Source organism: Natator depressus, chromosome 1 (assembly GCF_965152275.1).
Source record: "Natator depressus isolate rNatDep1 chromosome 1, rNatDep2.hap1, whole genome shotgun sequence".
In the NCBI taxonomy this organism is placed as follows: domain Eukaryota; kingdom Metazoa; phylum Chordata; order Testudines; family Cheloniidae; genus Natator; species Natator depressus.
Window position 1 is genome coordinate 478,427 of NC_134234.1, and position 15,381 is coordinate 493,807.

The window sequence follows — 15,381 nt, forward strand, 5'->3', positions numbered from 1 at the left end:
TCTCCAACTGGTTTATGAATGTTATAATTCTTGACATCTGATTTGTGTCCATTTATTCTTTTACGTAGAGACTGTCCAATGTACATGGCAGAGGGGCACTGCTGGCACATGATGGCATATATCACATTGGTGGATGTGCAGGTGAACGAGCCTCTGATAGTGTGGCTGATGTTATTAGGCCCTGTGATGGTGTTCCCTGAATAGATATGTGGGCACAGTTGGCAACGGGCTTTGTTGCAAGGATAGGTTCCTGGGTTAGTGGTTCTGTTGTGTGGTATGTGGTTGCTGGTGAGTATTTGCTTCAGGTTGGGGGGCTGTCTGTAGGCAAGGAGTGGCCTGTCTCCCAAGATTTGTGAGAGTGCTGGGTCATCCTTCAGGATAGGTTGTAGATCCTTAATAATGCGTTGGAGGGGTTTTAGTTGGGGGCTGAAGGTGACGGCTAGTGGCGTTCTGTTATTTTCTTTGTTGGGCCTGTCCTGTAGTAGGTGACTTCTGAGAACTCTTCTGGCTCTATCAATCTGTTTCTTCACTTCCGCAGGTGGGTATTGTAGTTGTAAGAATGCTTGATAGAGATCTTGTAAGTGTTTATCTCTGTCTGAGAGGTTGGAGCAAATGCGGTTGTATCGCAGAGCTTGGCTGTAGACAATGGATCGTGTGGTGTGGTCTGGGTGAAAGCTGGAGGCATGTAGGTAGGAATAACAGGGAAAGGAGGCACTTCAGTCCCCTTGTGAGAGGTTTGAAGTGAGGGCAGCATTATGGGAAGCTGCCAGGAATCTTTCAAGTTTGGTGCTGCTTCAGCAAGGGCTGCTGAAGGGTTGTAAATTAGTTAGGGGTGGTTAAAGATGATTTGGCACAACAGGGTTTAAAGTCAAAAGCAGAGTTAACTGACTACCTTTAGAGACTGGAGCTGGGGCTTGGTCCTGGGGGAGTGGAGAGAAAGAAGGAGAAGAAAAAAAAATTTTCAAAGTGCAAAATGGCAGGGTTTGCAGGAGCAGGTAACAACCCCCACTCTTCTCCCAGAGCCAGAATGAGAACCTGGGGATAAGGGTTCCCAACTGTTTCAACCCAGGGAACCTACTCTTGGCTCAGAGCTAACTATGTCCTTTTCTTCTTTTCTTTCTTCTTTTTCTCGGTTTACTTAATTTGCTGCTGGTAGCCTATACTTTAAACTGACCTGACAGGCTTAATTGGTTTCTTTCCACCTCTCCCCCTGCCTTTCCACCCCTTTTTTTTCTTTTTATTTTGTTTCTTTTGTTTTTTAGACTAAACTTAAAGCTTGGTACAGCAGAGAAACTATTGCAAACTTGGTCTGTTGTACAAGAGGGGAAACTGAGGTATACCACCTCATGAATTTCATAAATGACCAGTGAGTGGGGTAATTCACTAGCCTGACTATAGAACAAAATAAGGACAGCCTGGAGGTAATTCTTCTGTTTTTCCTGCAATTAGCAAGGGAATTTGTAAAAGAAAGTGGTATTATTATTATTAAGCAATAATCTGTCCCCACCAGGGGGGTGGAAATTGTTTCTTTTAGGTTTCAGAGTAACAGCCGTGTTAGTCTGTATTCGCAAAAAGAAAAGGAGGACTTGTGGCACCTTAGAGACTAACCAATTTATTTGCGCATGAGCTTTCGTGAGCTACAGCTCACTTCATCGGATGCAAGCAAGCTGGCGTCAGCGGGGAAAATAACCCAGAATACCATGGATCTGTGTTTTGTGTTCGTCTGTGGTGTTTGTCTTGTTGCTAGCATAGTTGTGTTTTAATGAACAGAAAATCTCATGATGTGGGTGGGGGATGGCTTCAAAAGGCTGACCTGGGCGGGGTGGCTGGGGGAGAGATGTGTATGGGAATGCAAAATGCTCAACTAGGAGGCCAGCACCTGCATAATAGCTATTGTGGTACCTGGAAATGGAATGGCAACTAAGGTGGTCCCCACAAGCCCTATGGAAATAATGAGAAAGGGAGGAGCTGGGAATCATTAGGAAAGGGATAGATAATAAGACAGAAACTATTGCCTCCTTATAAATTCATGGTACACCCACATCTTGAATACTGCGTGGAGATGTGATCGCCCATCTCAAAAAAGATATATTGAAACTGAAAAAGGTGCAGAAAAGGAAAACAAAAATGATGAGGGGTATGGAACGGCTTCTGTATGAGGAGAGATTAGTAAGATCAGGACTTTTAGTTTGGAAAAGAGACGACTAAGGGGGGATATGATAGAGGTCTATAAAATCATGACTGGTGTGGAGAAAGTAAATAAGGAAGTGTTATTTTACTGCTTCTCATAACACAAGAACTAGGGGTCTCCAAATGAAAATAACAGGCAGCAGGTTGAAAACAAACAAAAGGAAGTATTTCTTCACACAACGCACAGTCAACCTGTAGAAGTCTTTGCCAGAGGACGTGGTAAAGGCCAAGACTATAACTGGGTTCAAAAAAGAACTAGATAAGCTCATGGAAGATAGGTCCATCAATAGCTATCAGCCAGGATGGACAGGGATGGTGTCCCTAGCCTCTGTTTGCCAGAAGCTGGGTGACCAGGGATGGATGACTTGATGACTACCTGTTCTGTTCATTCCCTCTGGGGCACCTGGCAGCGGCCACTGTTAGAAGACAGGATACTGGGCTAGATGGACCTTTGGTCTGACTCAGTATGGCTGTTCTTATGTTCTTAATCTAAGACCACATCCCATCCAGCCCCAGCCCAAGTTAATGTGGCTGCTGTAAACACACGACACAGAGGTGCCTGAGGATGCCTGAAAAACTCTGGAAGGTCTGACCCCCCTGGAGGTGGCTGCTGAGTTTATTAAACTTGCCAAAGAATGCCTAGGGTGCACAGACACTGGCACCCAGTGTCTTTTTTTTGGTTTTGGTAATAAAGGGCACAGCATAGGTGTAGTTTGACTTCTAAATTTGTGAGGGAGGCTGGGACTGCGCACGGGGGTGCAAATTCCTTGCCTGCCCACAATGGCACCACTTCACATTTGGGCGGGGAGGCAACTTTAACCATGATTCCAGGGGCAACTTGGGCAACTGAAAACTCAAGTTTCAGTGTAGCAGCCGTGTTAGTCTGTATCCGTAAAAAGAAAAGGAGTACTTGTGGCACCTTAGCGACTAACAAATTTATTAGAGCATATGCTTTCATGAGCTACAGCTCACTTCAGCTGTAGCTCACGAAAGCTTATGCTCTAATAAATTTGTTAGTCTCTAAGGTGCCACAAGTCCTCCTTTTCTTTTTATGAAGACTAAAGTGTTTTTTTACAGATAACTTAGGAATCTCTGGCAGGAGATATCAAAAAAGTATATCAAGAAAGTAATTTAAATAAATATTAGACCCACTCAGCTCTAATACGAACATGTTCTGACATCTTGTGGCAAGTCCCTTAAGGGACACTCATTAGATTTAAAATTGTAATGTATATTCTTACTCAGATACTATTACTGATGTCAGAAGGGTCCATTGTGGTCATCTAGTCTGACCTCCTGCACATTGCAGGCCACAGAACCTCACCACCCACTGCTGTAACAGACCCCTAACCTCTGGCTGAGTTACCTGTCACGGAGCGTGGGGGAGTCCAGGCCCTGCACCCCTCTTCCTGGGATTCACTGTGACTCTCAGCCAGCCAGTAAAACAGAAGGTTTATTGGACCACAGGAACACAGTCTCAAACAGAGCTTGTGGGTACAACCAGGACCCCTCAGTCAAGTCCTTCTGGGGGAACAGGGAGCTTAGACCCCAGCCCTGAGGTTCCCTGCGTTCCAGCACCAGGCACCAAACTGAAACTAAACCCCCTCCAACAGGCTTCCTTCTGCAGCCTCTGTTCACATTCCTGGGCAGAGGTGTTGCCTCCCCCTCCCCCTCCCCCTCCCCCTCCCGGCTCAGGTGACAGGCTCTCAGGTCTCCCAGTGAAACTCCCCTGCCACATTCCCAGGTCAACACTCCCCCTCCCTGCTGCATCACATCTACCCTCCCCTCAAATCATGGTTTAAATATGTCAAGTTACAGAGAATTCACCATTTATACTAGTTTAAACTGGCAAGTGACCCAAGCCCCATGCTGCAGAAGAGGGTGAAAAAACCCTAGTGCCTCTGCCAATCAGGCATGGGGGAAAATTTCTTCCTGAACCCAAACATGGTGATCAGCTAAATCCTAAGCATGTGGACAAGACCCACCAGGAGACACCTAGAAAAGAATTCTCTGTAGTAAGTCAGAGCCACACCACCCTCCCCAGTGTCCCGTCTCCAGCCATTGGGGATTTTTGCTACAAGCAGTCACCAATGGGCCACATGCCATTGTAGGCAGTCCCGTCATAACATCCCCTCTGTAAACTTATCAAGCTCAATCTTAAAGCCAGTTAAGGTTTTCTGTCCCCATTGCTACCCTGGGGAGGCTGCTCCAGAACTTCACTCCTCTGATGGATAGAAACCTTCGCCTAATTTCAAGCCTAAACCTGTTGATAGTCAATTTATATGTATTTGTTCTGGGGTCCACATTGATGCTTAACTTAAGTAACCCCTCTCCCTCCCTGGTATTTATCCCTCTGATGTGTATATATAGACAGCAATCGTATCTCCCCTCAGCCTTCGTTTGGTTGGGCTAAACAAGCCAAGCTCTTTGAGTCTCCTCTCGTACGATGGGTTTTCCATTCCTCAGATCATCCTAGTTGCCCTTCTCTGCCTCGTTCCAGTTTGAATTCATCCTTCTTAAACATGGGAGACCAGAACTGCATACAGTATTGCAGACGTGATCTCACCACTGCCATGTATAATGGTACTAACACTTCCCAGTCTCTACCGGAAATATGTCACCTGATGCACCCCAGGACTGCATTAGCCTTTTTCACGGTCACATCACATTGATGGCTCATAGTCATCCTGTGATCAACCAATACACCATGGGTGGCACGTGAACCACCCATTGGGTGAAGCTATCCCCCAGCCCTGCCCCTTCTGCCTGAGGCCCCACCGCTCCCCTTCACCACCAGAGCCCAGGGACCCCCCACCTCAGCCGCTGGCCCCCCCATCCCAGCCCCGGGCCACCTGAGTGCTCCTAGGCCCGGGCTGCCCAAGCGCCCCCAGCCCTGGAGCGCCAGGCGAGCGGCACATCCCCAGTGTCAGAGCACTAGATGGGCAGCACGGCCCCAGTGTCAAAGCACTGGATGGGCAACATGGCCCCAGAGCTCCCAGTCCTGGACCACTGGGCAGCGCAAGCAGCAGCCCTAGCCACTCCAAGTCCCAGCTGCAGGCCACCCTATCCCCAAGCAGCAGGAAGAGCAGGAAGTTGGAGGGGATCTGGGGGCGAAGCATGGGGAGGCCATGCTGGGGCTGTTTGGGAAGGTTTAGCCTCTCCCAGCCTGTGATATCCTCCGCCCATGCAATACACCCAGGTCTTCATCCTCCTCTCTCACTTCCAGCTGGTATATCCCCAGCTTATAGCAAAAATTTTTGTTAGTCCCTAAATGTATGACCTTGCACTTTGCACTATTAAATATCATCCCATTTCTATTACTCCAGTTTACAAGGTCATCCAGATCTCCTTGTACGATAATCCGGTCCTCCTCCGTATTGGCAATACCTCCCACCTTTGAGTCATCTGCAAAATTTTATTAGCACATTCCCACTTTTTGTGACAAGGTCAGTAATAAAAAATGTTAAATAAGACAGGTCCCAAGCCCGATCCTTGAGGAATTCCACTAGTAACCTCCCTCCAGCCTGACAGTTCAGCTTTCAGTATGACCCGTTATAGTCTCTCCTTTAACGAGTTCCTTATCCACCTTTCAATTCTCATATTAATCCCCATCTTCTCCAATTTAACTAATTTCTCATCTGGAACTGAGAAGCATGCGTGACCAGTAGGGGCTATAAGGTTCCATACTAGCTCCTGGCTTTCTTAGTGTATTTATTAATAATGTGGAAAGAAGAGGAGCAGTAAGGGGGCTACTGTTGCAGGTGCCAAGGTTACTTAGGTTAGCCAGGGCCAGAAAGGACTCTAAGGAACTTCAGAAAGACCAAACCCAGCCAGGGGAATGGGCAGCACAACAGCAGATGAAATTCAAGGTCAACACAAAGAAAAGCAACCTGGAGGGAAAATCTAACGCCCCTGTACACCTTACCTAACTGCATCAGCTCAGGAGAGCAACCTGGGCATCAATCCACAGCTGTCGACATAAAAGCAAAGATGTTCAGATCCATAAGGGATGGGAGGGAGAATAATCCAGAGAATATTCTAATACCTTTGAATCAATCAATGGTGAGGCCTCATCTGGAAACCATGTGCCAGACTAGTCCCACCATCTCACACAGGACAGTGCAGTGCTAGAGGCAAAGGTGGGGGAATAGCACTGTATATTAATGATGAGGTAGACTGTAAAGAAATTAGAAGTGATGAAATGGATAAAACAGTCTGTTTGGGCCAAAATCACTTTGGGAAAGAAAGCTACTAGAGGTTCCCCTGGGCTAATGCTTGGGGTGTGATTATGGGAGGCTTTAACTTCCCTGATATAGACTGGAGGACAAGTGCTATTAAGAATAAAAGGGCCCAGATATCCCTGGATGTGATAGCTGACAGATCTCTTCACCAAATAGTCACTGAACCAACAAAATTTTAGATTTTATATTGGTGAGTAGTGAGAACCTCATAGAAGAACTAGTTGTAGAGGACAACCTTGGTTTGAGTGATCATGAGCTAATTCAGTTTAAACTAAATGGAAGGATAAACAAAAATAGATCTGCAGCTAGGGTTCTTGATTTCAAATGGGCAAACTTTAATAAATTAAGAGAATTAGTTAGGGAAGTGGACTGGACCAAAGAACTCAAGGATCTGAATGTGGAGCAGGCTTGGAGTTGCTTTAAGTCAAAGTTTCAGAAGCTCTCTGAAGCTGCCTCCCAAGAAAGGGGAAAAAATTCCTAGGGAAGATTTGCAGACCAAACTGGATGAGCACGCATCTCAACCAGGTTATTAAGAAAAAGCAGAAAGCCTACAAGGAATGGAAGATGGGAAGGATCAGCAAAGAAAGCTACCTCTTGGAGGTCAGAAAGTGTAGGGGAAAAGTGAGAACTGCCAAAAACCAAGCAGAGCTGAACCTTACAAAGGGAATTAAACCCAAGAGTAAAAGGTTCTATAGCCATCCAAATAAAAAGAAAACAAGGAAAGAAGAAGTGGGATCATTAAACACTGAGGATGGGGTGGAGATTAAAGATAATCTAGGTATAGCCCCACACCTAAACAAATATTTTGCCTCTGTTTTTAATAAGGCTAATGAAGAGGTTAGAGGTAGTGGCAGGATGGCTAATGGGAACAAGGATATGGAGGTAGAAATTACCACAATTCCAAGGTGGCAATCAAACTCAAACAGCTTAATGGGACTAAATCAGGGGGAGGGGCAGAAAATTTCCATCCAAGAATATTAAAGGAACTGGCACATGAAATTGCAAGCCCAATAGCAAGGATTTTTAATGACTCTGTAAACTCAGGGGTCATACCCTATGACTGGAGAATTGCTAATATAGTTGCCATTTTTAAGAAAGGGGAAAAAATTATCCGGGAAACTACAGGCCTGACCAACCTGATCTCCTTCTTTGAGAAGATAACTGTTGTTTTAGACAAAGGAAATGCAGTAGATCTAATCTACCAGGATTTCAGTAAGGCATTTGATACAGTTCCACATGGGAAATTATTAGGCCTGTCGATTAATCGCAGTTAACTCACACGATTAACTCAAAAAAATTAATCGTGATTAATCACACTTATAACAATAGAATACCAATTGAAATTTATTAAATACTTTTGGATGTTTTTCTACATTTTCAATGTTGATTTCAATTACAACACAGAATATAAAGTGCACAGTGCCCACTTGATCTTATTATTTTTTATTTCATGGGTAAAAACCCCACTTCTTCAGATGCATGGAGTGAAAATTACAGATACAGGCATAAATATACTGGCACATGAAGAGAAGGGAGTTACCTTACAAGTGGAAAGAAGAAAAGGAGTACTTGTGGCACCTTAGAGACTAACCAATTTATTTGAGCATAAGCTTTCGTGAGCTACAGCTCACTTCCTCGGATGCATCCGGTGCATCGGTGCATCCGATGAAGTGAGCTGTAGCCCACGAAAGCTTATGCTCAAATAAATTGGTTAGTCTCTAAGGTGCCACAAGTACTCCTTTTCTTTTTGCGAATACAGACTAACATGGCTGTTACTCTGAAACCTTACAAGTGGAGAACCAGTGATGACAAGGCCAATTCAGTCAGGGTAGACATGAAATAATGGGTGTTACCATACACACTGTCGCAAGAGTGATCAGGTAAGGTGAGTTATTAACAGCAGGAGAGAGAGAGAGAGAGAGGGAAAAAAAATGAAAAAAACCCTTTTGTAGTGATAATCAAGATGGGCCATTTCCAGCAGTTGACAAGAACGTCTGAGGAACGGTGGGGCAGGGGTGGGGGTGGGGAAAATAAACATGGGGAAATAGTTTTACTTTGTGTAATGACCCATCCACTCCCAGTCTTTATTCAAGCCTAATGTAATTGTGTCCAGTTTGCAAATTAATTCCAATTCAGCAGTCTCTCCATGGAGTCATGTTTATTCCCCCCACTGTTCCTCACACATACTTGTCAACTGCTGGAAATGGCCCACCTTGATTATCACTACAAAAGGGTTTTTTTTCCCCCTCTCTCTCCTGCTGGTAATAGCTCCTCCCTAGTCATCTGTCCAAGCTTCCACTTCTTGTAAGCTTCCTTTTTGTGTTTAAGCTCACCGAAGATTTCTCTGTTAAGCCAAGCTGGTCGCCTGCCATATTTGCTATTCTTTCTGCACATCTTTCTGGTTTGTTCTTATGCCCTCGGGGGAGAGGGAGGGGGTGCAGGCAGGAGGCTTTTTCACACCCCTGAGCAAGATAAATTAGATCGTCTTAAGCAGTAATGTAGACTTGCATTTTTATTACTGACCTTGGCAAAAAAAAGTGTGAGTGTGCTAATAAAATTTGCAGATGACACAAATGTGGAAGGTATTGCCAGTACAGAGGAGGACCAGAATGTCATACAAGGAGATCTTGATGACCTTGTAAACTGGAGTTGATGAAATGGGATGATATTTAATAGTGCAAAGTGCAAGGTCATACATTTAGGGACTAACAAGAATTTTTGCTATAAGCTGGGGACAGTTGGAAGGGACAGAAGAGGAGAAAGGCCTGGGTGTACTGATTTATCACAGGAGGATTCTGAGCCACCAATATGGATGCAGCTGTGAAAAAGGCTAATGCAATCCTAGGATGCATCAGGTGAGATATTTCCAGTAGAGACAGGAAAATGTTAGTACCATTATCTGAGGCTCTGGTGAGACCTCATCTGGAATAGTGTGTGTAATTCTGGTCTCCCATGTTTAAGAAAGATGAATTCAAACTGGTTAGGTGCAGAGAAGGGCTACTATGATGATTCGAGGAATGGAAAACCTGCCTTAGGAGTGGCAAGAACAAATGGCTATAAACTGGCCATCAACAAGTCACTGAGGTTAAGGATGTAGACAAGATAATGGCCTTATCCAGTCTGTCAGTTCTTACGGTCTCCCTTCACAACCATAGCATGCCATTGCTGGGAGCCTCACCAGGTTCTCCAGGTTCTCCTCATCCAGGCTGATTGGGCGGAAGTGCTGACGGATCACCTCGTTCAGAGCTCGCACATACTCCACACGCTCTTGCAGCTCTGTCATCTGGCCCTCGTATTGCTCCAGCTGCAGGAAGAGTGAGCACCATTCTGTCATACTGGGTCTGGACCCCACCTGTTCCCTTCCCAGCAGATCTCTCAGCCCCTCATGCTGAGTGCCCCAGATCTCCGCGCACTGAGAAATCACTGTCCTCTGGCTCTATTGCTCTGCGAGGCAGGGCTGTGCTGAGTGTGTTTGGCACAGAGACACCTGCCATGAGTCTTCAGAGAGACTGAGGCACAGTAGGTGAAATGCCCCACTCGCCCCAATGGTTTATTTGTAGAGCTGAGTGAAAACTCTGGAAAAACAAATGTAACAAACGGAATTTTGTCCATTTCTCTGGACACCCCTTTGTTCGGGTTAACAAAATGCAGTGGTGGGACAAGCTGCTTCCACATTGCTGACACTTTATTTTCAGGTTTTTTCATCTGAAACTCGTCACCAAATTCAGTCGGCACGTACATGCTGCAGTGCCATGACAAGCCTTCTCTGGCGAATTGACTATTTGCCCAGCTCTAGTTATTAGCTCTGAAGCCCACTGCTCTAGGAGACTCCTGCTGACACCAGCCAGCCTCTCTGCTACGCCAGCATGGGACCCCATACAGAGTGCCTGGCTTTGGTGGTGGGGCTGAATCCTTGCTCCTTGGGAATGTCCGCCGATCCATGGGCATGGGGCATGGGGCAGTGGTATGGGGAAGGGGAGGCCGCAGCCTGCTCAAAGAGGAGTGGAGTGGGGGCCTCCCCAGCAGATGGCCCAAGCAGGGTGGGATCATGAGGTGGGGATGCTCGTTGGGCCCCAGCTGGCTGAACCCAGAGTCCACGGCACCAGGTCTATTCCAGCCATACCTTCTGAGAGCACTTGGCGATGATGAAGATGTCAGTGCTGACACTCTGGTAGAGTTGCAAGACCCCGCCAAGCTCAGAAATGAGGATCTCACTGCGCTGGGATGTCTCGCTCAGCAGCAGGGAGAGGATCTCCTTGATGATAGAGTCCAGCAGGGACACTGGGGGGCATGGAGCAAGCGGGTATCAGGCCATGAGGCAAGGGCAGCCAGCATTGCTGCCATCACCAATTTCCCATCCACAGGCACCCCCCAACCCTCCGTGCGTGACCACAGAGACACCCCGACTTGGGCCCGTCACCAATGGTGAGCTGGAGCCGGTTCGCGCCAGTTTGTGTGAACCAGTTGTTAAATTTAGAAGCCAGTTTAGAACCGGTTGTTAAAGGGTTGGGCAAACTCCGGCTCGCGGGTCACATCTGGCCCGCAGGACTGTCCTGTCCGGCCTGCCCTGTCCGGCCTGCCTGAGCTCCCGGCTCAGGAGGCTCCCCTTGAGAATCCCTTTTTACTCAGGTGGCGGTGATCCAGGTCTTCGGTGCCCTCAGTGCCACCGAAGACCCGGAGCGAGTGAAGGATGTGCCGCCGAAGACCCGGAGCGACTGAAGGAACTGGATCTTCAGATTTTAACAGCTCATCACTGCCCGTCACCAACCCCACCCAGCAGTCTCCAAAACTGGGGCCATATCGACCCTCCTCTACGTCACCAGCCACATGCTCCCAGAGTCCACTGCTCCCCCCTTACTAATGGCCCATAACCCCCACTATGTCACCAGCCGCACACTTCCAGAATCCACAGCTCCCCCACTTACTAAAGACCCATTACCTCCCCCATATGACCAGCTACACCCCCCACCCCTGGAGACCATTGTCAGGTCCCATTACTCCTCCCCTCTGTGACCCCCCCCCCCGGACTCCATCGCCACGACTAACCTCACCTGACTTTTGCCTGCTCCACGAGGGTCTCATTGCCCGGTGCCCATGTGAGCGCCTCTGCCCCTCCCGATGCCCACATAGAAATCCCCCCGCAGGGCACACCATTCCCTGCATGTCCCCTCATGCCCCACACACCAGTCTCCTGCTGCATGGTGCTGCAATCCACCATGAGGAGCCGGTTGCAGGTGATGACCATGGAGGGCACCTCTCTGACACGTTCTGTCCAGGCACGCAGCTGTACGACTCGCTGCACATATTTGCCCGCAGGCCAGCCCTTCATCAGCTGCAGCTGCTTGGGGCTCCAGCTGTGAGCAAAGCTGTGGATCTCTGCCACCCAGGTGTGCTGCTTGCAGATCTCCTGGGTCTCACTCAGTGCCTCCTGCAGGAATAGCACAGGGCTCTCAGCAAACCACATCACCAGGCCCCAGGAGATACAGAGCAAAACCCACCGTTAGCTCTGCTACCCTCAAAGACCACTCCGAAGCGACAGCTGGTGCCCAACCCGGCAGCCTGGTCCCTGGGAGCCCAGGCCCCACTCCAGGATCCCACTTCCTTCCCCAGGCAAGGCTGCCTATCTGAAATGGGGCGAGCTATCACCCAGGTAAGGCAATGGCTTTGGAGAAGAGCCAGGCTGGGGCCCTGGTCTGGGGAGCTCCAGGAGGAAGTGGTCAGAGAGGAGTGAGTGCTAGAGAAGGGCTCCTACAGGGGAAGGCCCTGGGTGGGCAGGGGATAAATAGGAGGGATGGGGGAGAGGCAGAGGGGAGTTCAGGATGAGTGATACTGCAGCAATGCCCAGAGGCCCCAGTAAGGATCAGGCCCAATTACATTGGGTGCTTCACAGACTCCAAGGGAGAGGCGGTCCCTCCCCAGAGCTCAGTCTCTTTAGTGCCCAGTGCACACAGCGTGAGCCGGGGGATGCTTAGTCGGGTGCTACTGGACGCTCCAAAGCTGCGGGGGTCAATCAGCTGTTAGCAGTGGAGAAGCAGGGAGGCGTTGTGGGATGCAGTGAAGAGGGATGATGGCAACATGATTGGACGTGCCCAAGCTGTGGATGGGGTGGCAACATGCAGGCAGCCCTGGGCCGAGGGTGCGTAGGGCTGGGCTGAGAGTTCTGATGAAAGGCCAGCTCTTAGAGACATTGCGAAGGGAAAAGACGCTAGCCAGCCCTGGACTGACTAGTTCAGTGCACTGAGCCCCCCTCACTCACCGCTAGCAAAGCCCGCTGGCTGGCCAGGGACCCCTGGATACTGCTGTCCGAGTGCAGGTCCTGCTCCAGTTGCTCCCTCGATGGCACTGGGTACTGGCTCTTCAGCCGGTGCCCACTCACCTCCAGACCCCCGATGACCTTCAGATCCAGATGATGCACCAGCTGTGGCTCCTGGCCACAGAGCACCTCAGCAGGCAGACTATGGAGCAGCTCATCGGGGGACTGGGGCTGGGGGGCCCCAGGGCCTCCTTTATCTGCCTCTAGAAGGGCTGGACAGGAGAAAGAGAGAGACAGCGAGGGCTCAACCAACCATCTCAGCAGGGATGATGGGGGGTGCCCACTCCCCTCTCCCTCGGGTGTAGTGGGCAGAACCAGGGCAGTGGCAGTGTTCCATCTGGCCAGGAAGCAGCAGATGTGGACGGGCCCTGATAGAGAGACCCTGCGTGAGGAAGTCACCTACCACTTGGCTGGGGTTTGCACAGCACCATTGCCAAGTCCTGACTTCTGAGACTCTCTGTCTCTCCAGGACTCTGCTCAGGTTGGGTCACTGGCTTCTCTTTCCTGGTGCGGGTCACCTGCAGAGACAGGAGAGGGACTGGGAGATCCCCGCTGGCTGCAGAAAGGTGCTTGGCACAGTCCTGTTCACCTTCTGCAGCCCTCCACTCCACACAACAGGGTCCTTCAACCTCCGGGCCAGGCCCACCTCAACACTGACGCTTGGTTCCTCACCCTACAGCAGGAGCACCCATTCCAACCTCCCAGCAAGAGCCGCCAGCCCTTTCCACTCCTCCATAGCAAGAGCACCAGTTCCCCACTCGCTGCCCCTAAGCCAGCCCATCCACATAGCTGAAGCACTGACTTGACACAGAGATCTTGCTGGGAGCTGGCTCCTCCCATCACCCACCAGCACTGCGGTGAAGGCACCTAAGCCCCAGGCATGTGCCTGACCTTCAGTAATAGCAGTGCAGCAGGAAGAGCCTGGCACAGGGACCAATCCACAGGGGATGGATGGCCATTCGGTCCTCAAATGTGCTCTTTGGATGCAGGCAGACTCCCCACTCTCACTGGCGTCAGCATAGCTGGGGAGGGACAACTGCCAAGCTGGGAATCAGAGGTACCAACCTGCAGTACAGACTCCACCACGGCCTCCAGGGCCCCCAGCAGGCTGGTCTCCAGCACCTGACTGGAGGGAAAGGGGACCAGTTGGCTGTCAGCATCAAACACCAGGTGCACTCGGAGGACAGCCTTCCGTGTGGTACCATTGGCCTGCAGAGGAGAGAGTCAGGACAGGGTCAGTCCTAACCTCACACTGCGGGCTCTGCATGCCCTGGGTACCCTCGGCTCTGGGTGGCTGAGGTGATGGCCCGGGGCGGGGCTAGCCACGTGCTTGAGGCTGTAACATCCATTTCCAGGGTAATTGAACAAAGAAGAGGCCTAAAAGGCCTTTCAAGAAGATGCCTTTTCAAACACAAGTTACTGTGTAGCTGGCTCTGGTGTGACAGAGGCTGCTGATGCTGGGGACACCAGGGCTGGACACAATTCAAGAAGGCCATTGATAAAGTGAAGAGGGGTCAGAGAAGAGCAGCAGGAATGTTAAAGGGTTGGAAAACCTGCCTCATAGTGAGAGACTCCAGCAATTCAATCTGCGTAGTTTACCAAAGAGAAGGTTCAGGGATGACTAACCACAGTCTAAGTACGGACATGGGGAAAAAATGCTTAACAATGAGCTTTGCAGTCTAGCAGATCTGACACAATCCAATGGCTGGAAGTAGAAGCTAGACAAATTCAGACTGGAAATAAGGTGCAAATATTTGAACAGCGACTTACCATGGATTGTGATGGATTCTTCATCAGTAGCAGTTTTTACTTCAAGATGGGATGTTTGTCTAATAGCTCTGCTCTAGGGATTATCTGGAGGAAGTTCTCTGGCTTCTGTTCTACAGGAGGTCAGGCTAGATAATCACAGTGGTCCCTTCTGGTTTTAGACCTCTATGAATCTGTGACCATAAAGACTCATGGACACTAACAAATTCTATAGCGTGCTAGAGAACAGCAACACTCCACTCACAGTATAAAGAGCTTAGAACCTGGTGAATCATGATCTGTGTATGCTAGCCTGGACCATCAACACGCTGGCCCCCAGTGGCCCCTTCCTCCCCATCGCCCAGGCAGCCTCCTGGTTTTCTGACACCCTCAACCAGAAGACGAAAGAAGGGCAGAAATTCAAGAGCCAACAGCAAAATCGAAGGCTGATAAAGACAAAAAATGAAACATGAGGAATTCTTCCAAGCTCATGCTGAGGCTTAAATACAGGTCAAGAGCCTTCCTATGAGCCTCCATTGAAGCTGGCAAACCCTGCCCCAAGGAGCTATCCATGGTGGTAAACTACTTCAGCAATCCTGGGTGCCTACAACCTGCGTCAGAGCTGAGCACCCAGCACTGCAAAGAACTATCATCCTATTGTGCTGAAAAGATCATGCAGATTCAGGAAGCCTTCTCAAAAAGCCTGGCTCCGCCCCACACACCAACCCACAGCCCACCTGTATTCCTGGAGTTCAGTACATCACTCCTCAAGAAGGGCTGGACTTCCCAAAACCAGATTCATGATAAGCACCTGTTTGTAAAGTGTGTAGATGAAGATGTTGCTGTCATGGAAACAGAGCAAGAAACGAGGCATTAGACAGAGGGAGGTGG

The 15,381-nt window shown here is 49.2% G+C and overlaps 1 protein-coding gene across 1 annotated transcript in view; it reads right to left on the reverse strand.

Annotated features, from left to right (window-relative positions):
* Window positions 1-15,381, reverse strand: part of DNHD1 (dynein heavy chain domain 1) — a 149,657-nt gene that overhangs the window by 95,976 nt on the left and 38,300 nt on the right. The window contains exons 10-15 of the mRNA XM_074971233.1: window positions 13,810-13,953; window positions 13,148-13,262; window positions 12,688-12,956; window positions 11,616-11,859; window positions 10,555-10,712; window positions 9,610-9,735 (exon numbers count right to left, since the gene is read on the reverse strand). Of these exons, the coding sequence (XP_074827334.1) occupies window positions 9,610-9,735; window positions 10,555-10,712; window positions 11,616-11,859; window positions 12,688-12,956; window positions 13,148-13,262; window positions 13,810-13,953 (1,056 nt within the window). The remainder of the gene's footprint in view (window positions 1-9,609; window positions 9,736-10,554; window positions 10,713-11,615; window positions 11,860-12,687; window positions 12,957-13,147; window positions 13,263-13,809; window positions 13,954-15,381) is intronic.